This window comes from Panthera tigris, chromosome D1 (assembly GCF_018350195.1).
Source record: "Panthera tigris isolate Pti1 chromosome D1, P.tigris_Pti1_mat1.1, whole genome shotgun sequence".
NCBI lineage: Eukaryota > Metazoa > Chordata > Mammalia > Carnivora > Felidae > Panthera > Panthera tigris.
Genome location: NC_056669.1, coordinates 88,687,706 through 88,704,806, shown reverse-complemented (window position 1 = coordinate 88,704,806; position 17,101 = coordinate 88,687,706). Strand labels below are relative to the sequence as shown.

The 17,101-nt window shown below is 41.6% G+C and overlaps 1 protein-coding gene across 3 annotated transcripts in view; it reads right to left on the bottom strand.

Annotated features, from left to right (window-relative positions):
* Positions 1–17,101, bottom strand: part of TRIM44 (tripartite motif containing 44) — a 109,486-nt gene that overhangs the window by 65,497 nt on the left and 26,888 nt on the right. The window contains exon 3 of one of the 3 annotated variants that reach the window (XM_042957540.1): positions 16,509–16,739. The exons of the other annotated variants lie outside the window; for them this stretch is intronic. Within the exon in view, the coding sequence (XP_042813474.1) occupies positions 16,626–16,739 (114 nt within the window). The 3' untranslated portion in view covers positions 16,509–16,625. Of the gene's footprint in view, positions 1–16,508; positions 16,740–17,101 lie in introns of those variants that run through there. 3 annotated transcript variants of the gene reach the window in all.

The following is a 17,101-nucleotide window of genomic DNA, read 5'->3' as shown; positions in this document are numbered from 1 at the left end:
TATGAGTTTTTTTAAGAGACTTTTGGAGTCACCGAATCAATTTATATGTACTCTAAAAATACTGACTGATACAGCTAAACTGCCCTCCAAAAAAAGATGTACCAATTTCATTCCCGCAACAATGTGTGAAAGTAAGCATTCTCTACACCTTCACCAATATTAGATCACGTCAAGCCTTAAAATTTTTATTCTCTGATGAGTAAAATTATATTACAGATTTATTTTGCAGCAACCACCGAGCCAACCAAATAAAATATGGCTGCAGGCTATACGTGGCTAGGGCATTAGATAAACAAAGTGAGAAACTACCAGAACAAGAACTTCTAAACTCTTGTCTCTTACCAGTAACTACACTTACTGATGTTTCCCAACGACCATGTTTACCTGAGGAGTACTTTCAAACCACTATGCATGGTGAATAGCTAACGTAGGGAATAGGGAAAAGGTGGAGCAGTGGACAGAAGAAAGGCCAGTAGAGAATTTTAGAGCTGAAAGAGAAAGTAGTTGTCACCTACGTGACAACTTTCTTTTACAGAGAAGGAGACAGATGCAGCTGCAGGGGACTTGTAAAAGATGCAGGGGACACCAATCTTCCTGTTCCCAGTGGTGCTCTGTTCACTGTAATAGTCTCTGGGAAGGAAAAGTCAAACTGGGAAAACCTAAAAAGTAGACTGAAGAAGAGAAAGTCTAAAGAAGAGGAAAGATGGGGCCATTTTTAATTAGCTCTTAAAAAGTGAAGGAGGCCTGATACTTTAAGCAGCTTTTGTAACACTGCCATAAGAACACCAATACAAAATAAAGCCTGTATGACAGTATCCATATCCTTTCACACATCAAGTGACTAAGTGACATGAGCCCTCAGGAATTCATTATACTCTCTCCCCGTGCTAAAGAAAAGGGGAGGGGGAGTGTTAAATGTTATTAATGTCCCTGCAAATTCTGTATCAGATTTGAGAACTGTGATTTGTGTTTATTTATATAATATCTTTTTATTTTTAGTGTGTTTATTTCAAGGCTCTTCTACTTTATGATGATCTTTTACGAATGAATCTGTAACCTTGAAATAAATTACATCTTCTAAGATCTAAGACCTTCTCTTGGAGACTAAACCTAGAAAGTTTTAGCTAAGAGATGAACTTTTCTGAGTGCCTGAAAAAATCGCTCAACAGTTACAAGTGACTAAAAATGAGAACACAATAAAAACTGACTCACAACCTATCTTACTAGCCCTCACATATACATGTGGTTTGAGTCAGAAGCTGCTATCAGTCAGGAAAGGTGTGACTAGACTGCAGCAGGTGACTAAATCATGGGTTTAAAAAAAAAAAAAAAAAGTCAAATTCTCGACTTCCCATTGCTTTACATAGGTTTTCCAACATTTATTCTGTACAGTTTATCTTATACAGACCATCCACAAATAAGAATTGAAGGCAGAATAACCTACTCCATAAAACCTTTATCCTTTTCACTCCCCTTCCCTACTAATTAACAAATAGGTATTCTCCAACCTATTTCAAAATGAAAAGAACAGATTTCTGGGCCATAGCATCCATTCAAATTCAGAGGCCAAAGAAGGGACTCCCGGGGTACCTGGCTTGTGACAGGTTGAGTAGTCAGGAGAAAGGACTCCTACCAATGGCAGGAGTGAAACAACTTTCAAAATTCCTTTTCAAGTTTTATTACACCTCCCTGCCATCAAAACTCCATTCTGCTACAAACTTCACAGTTCTCCAAGAGCAGCAGACTCCTCCTGTCAGCACCTCTACTGACATCATTTCTGAGTGGGTTTCTTGGAACTTCTTCAGCCTCTATCCTATAGCTCCCCAAAGGTGAGAGTGATAGTCTTATATTCCTAACTGTATTACATACAGTGTTAGTAAAAAAGAAAACTCCACATATGCAGAGAAGAGAAGGGTGGGTGTATCACAGAACGGTGAAATTGGCAATGTAAAAGATTCCTTTTTTTATAGGATCTACTAGTAATTGTTAAACTTTTTTAAAGCCCAAAACTTCTCTTACCCCGAACAAAATCTTAATGTAGAACCCTAAAATATAACAGAACCCAAAATAGAACTATTCTGCTTAAAAGAAAAATCTCCTCCTCCCCCTTAAAGTAATTCCTAGGGCACTGGTAGTGGTCTCCAGCATAATCTCCCCTGAGGTACCTGGGTCCTCTACACAAATGAAACCCTAAAAGGATTTTGCTTCCTTTGGTCACCTGGCCCCTAAGCTGTTGAAACTTAAAAGCCATGGGTTACACACAAGTTGATATATCTTTGTTATGGTTGCATTAGGGTGAGAAACTATGTTATTATTTAAACATAGAATTTTACCAAAATTACTTAAACACAGCATTGTAATTTGAAAAACTTGATGGCTTATTTGTGAATAGTTATAACAAGTGAAGATCTGAGCTCATTAGAGTGGAGTCCAACCTCTTCATTTTATAGGTAATACATACACACATACACACACACAGAAGTGCAGTAATAAAGTCAAGTTTAGAAATCAACTTCCTTTGGTCCACCCCAGTATATTCTGTGTGACAACATTACCGCCTGTAATGATCCCTTTCTGCCTGCTTCAGATCCTTCAAATTTATTTCTTCCTAATTGAGATGTTTCCTTGGTTAACAGGCAGCACTGATATTATCCCCACTGAGATGTTATTCCCCACAAGTGAATCTTGGGATAAAGGATGCACATCTGAAGAGGTAAGTTTTATCCCATGGTACATCTATATGCTCTCATAGTTAATATTTCCAAGCCAGGCTGGACCCAAGAGGCATACAGACTGGCACTTTACACATACATAATTAAACACATAAAACCTTGAATTAAGAGCTTGTACTTAAAAACAACACCATTCAGTATGCTTGACATGGGTTATAAGCCATCAACTCCTAGCTAGCTGGCTTGTAGGAAACCAATGTTTATTTTTCTATCATAGGCAGATTATTTTTTCAAAAGGGAAAAAGCACACTAGCTAGAAAGCATCATAGCTTAAGAAAGATTTGTTCCAGAAAAGTGTTGCTGACGGGAACTGAGAAAGATGGAACACAGTCAGGAGCAAGAAAGCTACACAAAAGAAAAGCATCAGAGTCTATACTGATTGAAGAGTTAGAAATACTTGTTCTACTAGACAAATTTCCTGCAAGTAAGTTTAAAGGGTCTACTCCAAAAATGACCTAAAAAAGTGTGAACTGTATGAAATGGTTTGTGAAGACTCTAAATTCCTCCCCCAAAGGTGAAGAAGTCCACTTTTACTCCCCCTTTCCTTTTCTGAATGACTACAATTCTAAAATAGAAAAATAAAAAAGCACGAAATGGAATTTTTTCAGATGCTGCAATCTGTCTTCACTCCCACCAGCACACTGCCCTTCCCTGCATGCCAGTGTCCATGGAAACTTTCATGTTGGGAATCTCAAAGTTCAGGCTTCTATATAGCCTCTAGTATTTATTCTGGCATTTTGTTGCATGAGAGCACTGTCCAAATCTCTATCAGGCTCCAGTGAGGGCAGGTGAGGGAAGAGCTTCATCAATGAGGAGGATAAAGTCCTTTTTCAGTGTCTTTTGTGTATGAGAAGAATAGCCACTATCTGTGACTAAAACCAATGCTCATTCCTAAGGCTTGGAAAATTATCCAGCAGCCTAGAAACACAGCAGACACAAACTATGAACTATATTCCATTACTCACATTCTGATGAGGTCAAGTATTTTCCTGACAACCTGGTTAGAAGCCTGAATCGATTGGATATTACGATGGGGCACTGAGGAGGGTATAGAAAAGGTAATTAAGGTAAATATTTAATCTCTTCCTTAAACCATTTTTCTTATCTTCATCAAAAGACTCTAGACAAAAGCAGTCATGTATATTCTTACTTTCTTTCATTATCCCATTGTGTAAATACAGCACCATGGGATCTCTACCTCACTTATCAATTAGTTACTTCAAGTATCCACTCAATGAAGTAATAATGATATTTACTGTTTCTGTTATTAATATTTCTATTATAAAAGACAATAAGAAATACACCAAAATGTTGGAGAGTGGTTACCTCAGAGCAATGGGATTAAGAGTATTTTTTTTTCACTTGCAGTCCAAATTTCCTATAATAATGTGTGACACTTTTCTTGAACAGTAATTTTTAAAAAGAAATGAAGCTCAAAGAAAATCCTCAATAAGATGTTAGCAAATTGAATCCAACAATGTTATAAAAAACTTACACACCATGACCAAGCAGGATTTATCTCAGGTATGCAAGGCTGTTTCAACATTTGAAAATCAGTTCATACAATCTATCATGTCAACAGGCTAGAGGAGAAAAGTCACATGATTATATTAATAGATGCAGAAAAATCATTTGATAAAATCTAAGTTCCACTTATGATTTTAAAAACTCTCAACAAACTAGGAACAGAGGGAAACGTTCTTAACTTCATAAAAAACACCTACAAAAAATCTATAGCTAATGTCACACTTAATAATGAGCAACTACAGTTTTCCTACTAAGATCAGGAACAAAGCAAGGATGTGTCCTCTTACAGCTCCTTTTCAACACCATATTGGAAGTCCTAGCTAATGCAGTAAGACAAAAAAGGAAATAAAAGGTTTACAGATTGGGAAGGTACAAATAAAGCTGTCTTTGTTCACAAATAACATAGCTGTCTATGTAGAAAATATCAAAGAACTGACCAAAAAACTCCTGGAACTAATAAGGAATTAAAACAAGGTTGCTGGATACAGAGTTAATATACAAAAGTCTATCACTTTCTTATATACCAGCAATGAACAAATGAAGTTTGAATATAAAAGCACAATACCATTTACAATAGCAACCCAAAATGAAATACTTAAGTATAAACCTAATAAAATATGTATGAGGAAAACTACAAAATTCTAATGAAAGAAATCAAAGGAGAACTAAATAGATCCATATTCATGGGTAGGAACAATAAATATTGCCAGATGTCGGTTCTCCCAACTTGATCCATAGGTGCAATGCAATGCCAATAAAATTCCAGCAAGTTATTTTGTAGATATTGATAAAATGATTCCAAAGTTTATATGGAGAGGCAAAAGACCCAGAAGAGTCAACATAATATCCAAGGAGAAGAACAAAGTTGGAGGATACTACCCGACTTCAAGACTTACTATAAAGCTACAGTAATCAAGACAGTGTGGAACTGGTAAAAGAACAAACAAATATATCAATAGAACACGAAAGAGAGCCTAGAAATAGACCCACAGAAACCCCTTGAACAAAGCAGCACAGGCAATACAATGGAAAAAGAGTCTTTTCAACAAATAGTGCTACAACAACTAGACATCCATGTGCAAAAAAAAAAAAAAATTAAACTAGCCACAGGCCTTTCATCTTTCACCAAAATTAACTCAAAATGGATCACAGACCTAAATGTAAAATGCAAAACTACAGAACTCCTGAAAGATAACACAGGAGAAAATCTAGATGGCCTTGGGCATGGTGATGACTTTTTAAATATAATTCCAAAGGCATTATCCATGAAATAAATATGTGACAAGCTGGATTTCATTAAAAACTTCTCTGTGAAAGACACTGTTAAAAGGAGGAGAAGATAAGCTACAGACTAGGAGAAGTATTTGGGTTTGTGGGTTTTTTTTTTTTTTTTTTTTGAGAGAGAGAGACACAGTGAGAGCAGGGGAGGGGCAGACAGAGATGGAGACAGAATCTGAAGCAGGCTCCAGGCTCTGAGCTATCAGCACAGAGCCTGACTTGGGGCTTGAACTCACAGACTGTAAGATCATGACCTGAGCCAAAGTCAGACGCCCAACTGACTGAGCTACCCAGGCGCCCCCTGGGAGAAATATTTGTAAAAGACACATCTGATAAAGCACTGTTATCAAAATATACAAAGAAGTCTTAAAATGCAACAATAATAAAACAAACAACCCAATTAAAAAAGGAGCCAACAACCCGAACAGACACCTCACCAGAGAAGATATACAGATGGCAAATAAGCATAGGAAAGATGCTCAACATCATGTCATTAGGGAAACTCAAGTTAAAACAATGAAGTGTCATTACACACCTACTAGAATAGCCAAAATCTGAACACTGACAACACCAAATGCAGACAAGGATGTAGGGCACGAGGAACTCTCATTCGTTGCTGATGAGAATGCCAAATGGTGCAGCCACTTTTAGAAGAGAGTTTGGCGGTTTCTTAAAAACTGAACATACCTTTACCACATGATCCAGCAATGATGCTCCTTGGTATTTACCAAAGGAGCTGAAAATTTGTGTCCACACAAAAACCTGCAGAGGGGTATTTACAGTAGCTTTCTTCATAACTGCCAAACCTTGGAAGCAATCAAGATGTCTTCAAGTAGGTGAACCGATGAATAAACTGATATATTCACACAATGGAATACCATTCGACATTAAAAAGAAATGAGCTATCAAGCCATGAAAACACATGGAGGAACCTTAAATGCATCTTACTGAATTAAAGAATTTAATGTAAAAAGGTTACACATTGTATGATTCCAACTACATGACATTCTGGAAAAGGCTATGGAGGCAGCAAAAAGATCAGTGGATGTCAGAATTCCGGGAAGAAGGAAAGATGAATATGCAGAACATGGAGAATGTTTAGGACAGTGAAAATACTCTGTATGATACTATAATGGGAGATAACATATTACTATACATTCATTCAAACCCCCAGAATATATAACACCAAAAGTGAACCCTAATGTATACTGTGGACTTGGGGTGATAATGATAAGTCAATACAGATTCATCAAATGTAACAAATTTATCTACCGCTCTCGTGTGAAACATTGAGAGTGGAAGAGGCTAAGTGTGTGGAGGCAGAAGGTATATGGGAACTTGGTTTTTTTTTTTTTTTTTTTTTTTTTGCTCAATTTTGAATCTAAAACTGCTCTTTAAAAGTCTATTAAAAAAAAAATTAAACAATTAAAACAAAACTAAATAGCCACTGAAATGGAGCCTAGAGAAGGTCTGGGGGGTGAAGTGAGCATCCAAAGGGCCAGGCCAATTCAAGTTCTTCTACGTCTCAGGCACATCAACATTTTCATTCTTTGCCTTCCCAGTTAATAACGGACCCTTCCTTCCTAATCGGACTCCCTTTTCTATAAGAAATCAAAGGGTTTTTTTAAGCCCTTTTCAACTTAAGCCCATTAAAATAGTGGCTTCCGCAACAGTCAAGCACTTAGCACATGCTACTCCCGTCATTTGAAGGTTCTTCCATGGGAGCTTCAGTCCTCCCGAGGCTCCTCAGATGAGCAGGTTTCAGCGTCTTGAAAAATTCTAAAAAAGATCTAACTAACTGATCCGATGAGTAACCAAGTGTGAAGCCACATATTTTAGAGAAGTATCGGGCTCATCAATGAGAAATGGACATCCTAACGATACGTCAGGGGGACATCTGCTTCAGGACCTCATATAACCAAGGAGCACTAAGCCTCATGATACTGCTTTTATTACAAAGTGGGAGATGGAGTTAGAAGCCACGCTGGGTGGAAAGAGAAGGTATGCCTAACTTTGGCCTGATTCCATCACTGGACATTCTCGGATCCTTTAATCCATGACAAAGACAGGGCCTTATGAATAATGACAATGAAAATACTAAGAGCTACCACGTGTAGTCAGTGTTCCAGGTGCTGTTACAAGTGTTTCTAGTCTAACTTTCAGGTAGGTAATAACGTTTTCATTTTATGTTAAGGGAAACTGAAGCCCACAGTGATTAAGTCACCTGCCCAGTGTCAGGCAGCAGGTAAGCTGTGGAGCCAAGATTCGCCTCAGTCGCCCCTGTTCCAGGTCACTGCCCTGACAGCCACCCCACAGAGCACCACGCGCCTGAAAAGGAAACTGAGCCCCCGCGAACCAGTATCAGACGACGAGAGAGCAACTCTAGTAGTTGCACAGAGGAGAGCACTCAGGATGAGAAGGCAGAGGCCCTGAGGGAGCCAGTCCTGCCTTCTGGAACCAACCAACCAGGTGACTTGGGGCAATCACTGATGAATCTCTCAGGGCCCCAGGCTCCTGAGCTACTAAGAGTGAAAAGCCAAACGGTGTCCCTTTTATCTCTAAAATGATATAACTGCATCAATTTAACATTCCTGGAGCAGTGCTTCGCCAATTTGGATTTGTCTCTAATCACATTTGTTGCCAAAACTAGAGGGGCTTTTGGGAGACTAGGAATCTGCTATAGAAATTCTGAAGGGGACACAAAACAAGAAGTAAAGAAGAGAATAAAATAAACTTTTCCCTTGACAATGCTGCCCTGTCAAGCAATTACCCTCTCTCCTACCTTTAACCACCAAGCTTATTTAGAAAGCCACCTAAAACCCACTCATGAACACCACTAAAGAGTCAACTAGTCACCAACTCCATTTAACCTCGCTAGTCACCTGTCTGTAGCATTTAGACACCACCGATGTCCCTCAGTCTTTAATTTCCTTCCAGGGTTTCTGTGACCCTGGACTTCTCGGGCTTTCTGTATATCGGCTCCCTCCCTGCAGTTCTACCCTCTCTCTCTAGGTGACTATGATGGAGAAACTCCTCTAACCAGGGTTTTTTCAACCTCAGCATTATTGACACTCGGAGCTGAGAACTCTTCGTGTAGAGGAAATGTCCTGTGCCTCGTGAAATACGTAGCAACACCCCGGCCTCTTCGCAGGAGGTGACAGTAGCGCCGCGCCCCACCTCCAGACATCGTCAAACACCCTCTGGGGTCAAACCACCTTCTCTCCACACCTTCCTCCTTAGTCATTTCATCCCATTTTTGCAATTCAGCTACTGCCTCCACACAGACGGCTCCCAAACCTCGATTTTCTCTTCAGGCCTCTAGTGTCGCAATTGCTTTTGATGTGTGGCTCTACCTGGGTGCTTTTCTGTTACTCAAACCATTAAGCCTCAACTGAGGCCTCTTCCTCCTCCTCAACATTTTCCTGCTGCCTGGTCTGAGTGGCCAGATATTAAGTACTATGGAAGCATTTCACGTGTTTTCCTTCAACTAGTCATCACAATGACGATACCAAGTGGTGGCAGTTATTATCCCATCAACTTTACAAATGAAGAAACTGAGGTCCAGAGGGGGTGAGAAACTCACATAGAGTAAGTGGCAGACCTGGAGTTTGAACCCACATAGTTTGACCACACATCTGCCTTTTAACCACAATATTATTCTTCCATATTCTCCCTTCAGACCTTGTCCTATTCCTCGCCTTCCCCCTTAATGACACCAGGGTTTAGGAAATCAGCCAGGCTCTAAACTCTGGAGTTCAGTTTTATTTTCTCCACCAGAGAATAGGTCTTTTGACTTAGTATCTAGAGGAGAAACGATGACACCTTTGCTTAGGCTCTTGCACAAAACGGTGGTCAATACATTCCGACTAAATGTGAGAAGCCATCCCACGTCTGCCTCTCCTCCACCACAGTGGCTAAAGAAGTCTGCCCTGTATCTATGAAAACCCCTTTCTTTGCATTCCCTTCCATGACTCTCCACCAAATACCTATACCCGGTCTCCAGACCCACACTCTTCACTTTAGCTCCAACTGCCACCACCCCCCTCAGGCCCTTTAGTTCAGTCCCCCTCTCACTCGTACCTCAAACTTGCTAACCAGAATCCCAAGCCCCAAAGAAATTCCGGCTGATCCTCCCTTCCCTCCTCCTTGGTGTTTAGACTTTGCTTTGTCCTAGGCAGTCCTTGGTTTGGCGTGTACCTTCGATTCAGGTAGGAACCCCGTATTCCAGTCAGAATACTCCAGCCTTCCTTCATTTTATGCTAGAGTGCTTCTTCCTGTGACTGTAAATTTTGGTACCTGAGCCTAAGTACTCTCTTCTTTAACAGCTTCATGCATATGAACCTGTTGTATGCTTCTTCTGAATCTCCTCCTTCATGGTTTTCCCTCCCCCAAATGCAAATATGAACATACATGTACACGCACGCATGCACATACACTCACAGCATTAGAGGCTCAGGACCGTGCTGCCTAAAGGCTTTGTACTGGAAAGGTCCTAACAAACAACTGAAGTGAATCTGCCAGTCAGCTGTGAAGCAGATAGCAACTGTGTGCCCCCAGTCATCTGAGAGAGACATGGTCACAGCAGACTGATGAGCAGCTCTTATGGTGAGAGACGGAGATCTGGCCACGATGGTTGTGGCATCACCACCAAGCATCCTCTCCTCCCAGGGCTGCCTGTTCATGCTGTCAGCCGCTATGACTCTATTGCCATGACAACTTGATGTGAAACCCAGGGTCACTGAAACCCAGTGGCGCTGAACTGGAGGCACCGGAGAACAGTTCAACGGGAAGCTAGGCTCACTGAGAGTCCACTCAGTCTACTGCTTGCTCTTTAGAGGCCTTTCTCCTTGCCTGACCCCAGGCTGGCAATAAAGAAAGCAATCACAAACTTCTGAACACAACTCTTCCTGAGTGAGCAGAAAAATAATTGTGAGTGACCTCCCCCCCCGCAGAAATGTGAAAGGAGTCCCCCAGAGACACCCAGGACCTGTAACAGGAGTAAGAGTCAGAGCTTCCAGTTTACCTTGTTCTCTTGCTTTTCTTCCATCTTAACCTGTGCATAAGCTAGAAAGACAGTTCTTGCCTCAGAAATTATCCTGTAGGAGGTGGGAGGTGGGAACTGACACTGAAAGTTTCAGGGGTAACTAAACAGAAATACTGTTTTCAACCCTTTTAGACTTGAATATACTAAGTAGGCCTATATTACCTGCTGAAGATTAAAGCAATTTTAAAATAAGACTTAGCCCTCCTCCTCTATTCCACTTCCCTATTTGAGCATTCTCCTTGCAAAACCACAGTTATTTGTTGGCCATCAAAACCAAACAATGGCACACCACCAAGAACACCGAGGAAAGGGCACGGAGAAAGGGCAAAACAGGTCTCCTTTGCTACATGTCAAAACGGCAAACCTCACGGAGTCTGTTGTGGTAGAGAAACAGGTTTCAGTACTGACTAATAACTGTGTTTCTGAAGCTCAGAAAGGTGAAAGTTTCGTCTGTAGAACGGAGGTAATAATATCTTTCTCACAGATATTTTTTGTGAAGTCTACACAATACACAGAAAGAACTTCGTATTCTCCGGGCACACGGGAACATCAGCAGAACTATTCTGCAGGTGCAGATGACAGTAACCATGAACGTGTATTGTGTGCCTTTTATACGGTACCCACTGAGCTCTCACAGACAAAGAGCCCCCAGTTAGTTTTCTTACAGAAGGAGAACGTACACCCTTGGGAGAGCAGATTCAGATTTCCCAAAGGAACACAGGAGGGACCTTCTCATACAACCTAGGCAGGAAGAGTAAGGATGTCAATCAGGGGCTCCTTGCCTTGGTTTCACAGGCCAGCTGTCAAGGAGCAACGTTTGTCTCTTCTAGTTTGATAAGATCAGATACAGTCTACTTCAGTGACACCAGGGCAAAACACAGCACGTGGGAAGGGTAGGTCACATTCTGCCCCACAGCTCCTAAGCACAGTCTGCCTCAATCTCACAACCTACCTCTACCATATTGTCTCTCTTCTGCAGACTGAAGCCCTATTACACCCCTGGGGCAGCTAACAGTCTGCTTACCCAAGAACCACAGGGTTCTAAGGTACTAAGTACAGTTGCGAAAATACTTTTTCGGTCCCCAAGGCCATGCTTCTTTTTTTTTTTTTTTTTTTAATGTTTATTTATTTTAGAGACAGACAGACAGAGCATGAGCAGGGGAGGGGCAGAGAGAAAGAGGGAGACACAGAATCCGAAGCAGACTGCAGGCTCTGAGCTGTCAGCACAGAGCCCGACACGGGGATCGAACCCACAAACTGTAAGATCATGACCTGAGCTGAAGTCGGACACCCAACCGACTGAGACACCCAGGCACCGCCCCCCCCACCAAGGCCATGCTTCTAACCATCCTCCATTATTTCTTATCTCCTTCTCAAAAGTTTCCATTTTCAGGGTACTCAGTAATAAAAATGTAATATGATTAGTCCTAGCTTATGGGTGACGCTAAAGGCTCAGACAAATCAAGACAGACAGGTAACAAGTGCCAGAAGGACTCAGGTCATCTGACTCCAAAGTCTGTGCCCTTACGCCACAGAAGTAAAGAAAGCATGTCATACTCGACAGGTTTTTTTTTCCCTGGAAGTCTGAACAAACTCTCTATTGGTATACTCTTCCCAACCCATTTCTGTAAGTAAAAGTTAGTAACTTCCTACAACTACTACTATTTCCACATAGCAATCATAAAAAGGCAATTTATTGGCATCATTAACCTTGGATAAGTCATTAAACCTGTTAAATCTTTGTTTCCTCCTCTGTAAAATGGGGATTATACCGTCTAGCTAATCAGGTTGAGTTAGGAATTAAGGATCTATCATAGAATTTATTTCACCAGCCGCAGAGGTAAACAGAAGCTATTCAACAAAGGTTAGTAATCAACTAAATCACTGGGTTTAACTGACCTTCTCTACACAGCCACAGACGGGTTTTGCCGTTTGGCTAAATGCAGTCAGGGGAGAGATGTGGTTCTCAAATTTTACATTTCATATATATACACACAAGCATCTACATACAGACCTGAGGTAGACTGAGAGTCGCACTCTGTAACTTTAGCCTTAAGAGATCAAAGAAAACATCTTTTTTACTTGAGCAGACCTGGGTGTTATTTCCTAGCTGAATGAGAGGTAGAACTAACAGGAAAAGGGGAAGAAGGGAGAAAGAAGGAGGCCGAGGCCATTACATAAAAGTCTGGGTGGTTTTTATCACTATTATCACAATAAAGTTTTATATCTAGGCACCCAGCCTCCTAAATTAAATGTCAAATACAATCCTGCGCTGGCAACATGAAGTGTGGCTGCTCTGGGGAGCCCTGACAGCCCCACTCCCCTCTCCACACTGGTCATGTAATAAGTCCTTCAGGCTTTGGCAGAGAGTATATTATCAGGTCTCCCATCAGTGCAGACAGGACCTGGAGCAGGGGGAAGAGGACATCACAGTGTATTAATTTTATTAAGCCATTTAAAGCTCAATCCCTTTGCTTTCGAACAATGCTCTAGCCCACCAGGCAGCTCAGAAACCATGCCTACCGTAGTTTTAAATGCCCAGAGTTGATTTGTACGGTACTTCAATTAGGAGCTCTGGTGCTCCAATAGAAAGAGGATGGCCAAAGGGTAAAGCTGCAGGAGAAGGGGGAAGTAGGAAGAGAAAAAGAATCTCAGTGGTGTTTAAAGTCGAGACATATCTCCTAATGTGTTTCTTAAATGTGACACTTAATTTCTTCTGTGACTCTTAATTTATTTTTTTTTAATTTGGCACCAGGCAGTTTTGCTAACTACAGAGTCTGCTCCACAACAATAAACCTAACTGCTTCTATGCATTGATTTCTTATTTCTATTGGGAATATATGGACACACGGCTGTAAACTCCCAAGGCAGAGATATGTGCCTCAACTTGAACGGGCCACGTTGCTACACTGAACTAACGCCAGGCAAGGAGGCCACGCGAGGCCTAGAGCCAACCAGCCAGCCAGAAATACCAAGGGGCTCCAACTTGGGAGATTTAACTCAACTTAACCACATGCCATTATCGCTCAAAAGAGGTAGCAGTGGCCCTTCAAAGTGTCACTAATCCTGGGAAGCGTTAATTGATCAAAGTATAGAATCTAGTTAGGTATTAACAGGTGGCTTACTTTTCTCCACAGGGATCAGAATGCCTCCTCAACTGTGGCTTGGGACACGGCCCCCACATACCCATAGCCTTCCGCTGGAAGCAGCAGTGGTTCTCAGGACTAGGAGAAAGCTAGCAGTAGCCTTCCTTCACAGGATATTGTACAAAGCACTTTAAATGGATTATCTCACTTAATCTTCCTAACAACCCTATGAAGTATGTACTATTATCCCATCTTTTGCAGCTGAACAAAACAAAAACCTGAGCAATGAAGAGATTAAGCACAGGATCTGCCCTGGGCTGGAAAAGCGGTCGACACTGGAGGTAATCTGACCAGCCGCGGTGCCATCCAGAGCCTGAGTTTCCACTAACTGTAGAATACTGCCTCCCCATGACAGAGGCTGACATCAGGTTTCTGCCCCTCATCCTTGTCTGGGGAGAAAGACAGACTATTCCCTGATGATGCTTTTAAGTGAAGGGCTGAAAAAAGGGACTGGGACAGAAATCTTTCTTCCTCTCTCAGAAGCTTTATTGAGATAGAACTCACATAATCATACAACTCACCAATTTAAAGATGCAATTCAGTGGTCTTTAGTACATTCACACAGTTGTGCAATCATCCCACAATCAATTTGAACATTTTCATCACACCGAAAAGAAACCCCCCAGCCCTTACCAGTCACCCCCACCCCATTTCTCCATCTCCCTCAGCCCCAGGGAACACTGGGTCTATTTCCCACCTCTATAAATCTGCCTGTTCTCGACATGTCATATATACGGGATCACACACTATCTGGTCTCTGGGGATTGGCTTCTTTCACTTAGCATCACATTTTCGAGGGCTATCCTTTTTGCAGCTTGCAATGGGTGCTTCATTTATGTGTATCGCCCGGCAGTATCCCACTGCATGGACATACCAGGTTATAGTTACACGGTCATCCGCTGGGTGGTCTCCACATTCCAGACGGTATGATCATGCTGCTGTGACCACTGGTGTGCAGTGTTGGTGTGGACACCTGTTACCATTCCCCTTGGGTATCTATCCAAGAATGGGCTTGTTAAGTCCTATGGCAACTCTGTTTACCCCTGTGAGGAACTGCCAGACTGTTTTCCAAAGTGACTGTACCATTTCCAATGTTTCTACACCCTTGCCAAGTTGAAAACGTCTCTCTACTGGAAAAACTAGAGCCCTGTAGTCCTAAAAACTGCCAGCCAGCTCTGGCTCTGCTATCACTGCCTGGGTGACCTCCGGCAGGGGGTCCTGGCACCTCAGTTTCCTCAGCTGTTAAGCGGGGGACTGGAGATGGCCTCAGACTTTCCACTGAGCCCTACGTTTATTCGTTTAGTCACATCACGTGAGATACCCTGACCAGTGGGAAGACAGATGCTGTCAAAAGCTCAGCTTGGGGCTGACTACACACCTGCGTACCTGACTTCGCATTAACTCAGTTTCCCCTGTACCTGAATAATCTTACACGGTGACTGGCCTGCCTGAAAAAAAAAATTAACAGAATCTGCTTATGCTATTAGGAAGAAAACAGAAATGCCTTACTGGATAAAACTTCCCTTTGGCAATAATGGCATACTGGCCTTTAGGATTTTAGTTTTCCAAGTACCAGTTCAAAGACTGAAGTGGATTCAAATGATAAAAATGTTTATAAGGGATGATGTTAGATGAAAAAAGCAGGATACAAACTACGTATGCATGTGTGCGTGTGTATATATATATGCATACACACACCCACAAATACACACTCACACCAATACATACACATAGATACACACAGGATAACAGCTACACAGAGAGAGACAATAATACTAATTTTCTATTTGAAAGACCAACACCATCAACCAGTTTTCTCCTAGGTGTGTTTTCAAGTGTGAAGAAGTGACCATGTGCACCAGAATCATGCAGGCTGTGTATCACAAGAGCAGTCTCAGAACTACCCAGTTGGACGTTCTGGGTGAGGCTCAAGAATCTGCAGTCAAAAAAAGAGGCACTCGAAGCTTACAAACCAATGCAAATAGCATAAGGCTTTTTCCTTTCTTTTTGATGCTTGTCTGTTTTCCACGTTTTTCTACAGAGAGAATGTATTATTTTGATAACTGGCGGACAGGGAAAAAGGGAAGCTGTCTCGCTTTGTTTTGATAAAGGCAGGGGGACAGTGAAGGAGGATAAAGAGCATGCTTCTCCTCTTTCTGCTACTCAAGTGTCCACAGAGGAAGAAAAGGGCCACGTTTGTTTCTCAGTGGATTCTAGGCCTCAGAGCCTAGATCGGACCTGAGAAAGCACAGGCATTTTTCCCACTTGGTGTTCTACATCAATAACAGGCAAATGCTGAAACACCAGCCTGGGTTCTTCATTTAGTCAGGGCTAAATGCTCCAGGCTGTCATGGCTCCTTTGCCACCTCCCCGTACTTGTTGTTGGAAAAGGCCATCTTCCAGTCCTCGGACCCTGGGGCTGTAGGCTGCAGGACCCGGTAAAGGCAGGTAAAAGAAGAATGTGAGGGAAAAATAGTCAGTGAAGAGTCATACTGCTAAGGACGATAGCACATCTATCTACGTTTACTCATCCGTGGGTTCAACAACCGTGTGTGGGGTAAGAACAGGAAGCACCCCAATGTGGAGTCCTGCTCCCATCACTTACTAGCAAGCTATTTAACCCCGCTAAGTCTCAGATTGCTTACCCATAGAACAGGGCAAAGGATAGTATTTCTTTTCATACTGTTGTTGTAATAGATAATGTGTATCTATTACTATGGCCAGGTACCCGACTAGGGCTTGAGGGTACAGAGATAAAAAACACAACAAAACACTTCAAGATTACTACTTACAACTTCCTTTATTTTTTATGAAAAGTGCAGAAATAGGTCAGTAATTCTAATTGCTTTCCAACCAAAGAATCACTTTTGAATGAATCATCTTGATAACTGAGGCATCTCAATTCTCTGCTTCAGTTGGCTGAATAAACACTGTCCCAGTGAATGCTTCTGTCTTAGGGCAGGGCAAGGACCAGCACCGAGACCTGGCTTGACCCTGGTAAATAACAAGACACTAACAACGGGAATTTAAGTTAGATTTTGCTTACATCCATTTCTATTTGTACATGCCAAACCTACCATTTTAACAAGAGTCTGATTAGCACAGTAGAGTGAAGGACTGGGCTCTGTTCCATTCAATGATATCAGCTACTAAAATGGACTGCAAAGTTCTCTTGCAATTATAAAATGCTATGTAAATGCTAACTAAAAATAGGACAATTCTCAGATATATTTAATTTCACGTGGCCAGACAATTCTTTGGTTTCACACTTTAGTACGAACACCTTTAGAAACTGAAGAAAATACAAAAAAACAAACAAAAAAAACCCCTGTTATGCTTTAGGCAGTCTTAGTATGGCTAGCTCCCATGTTTAA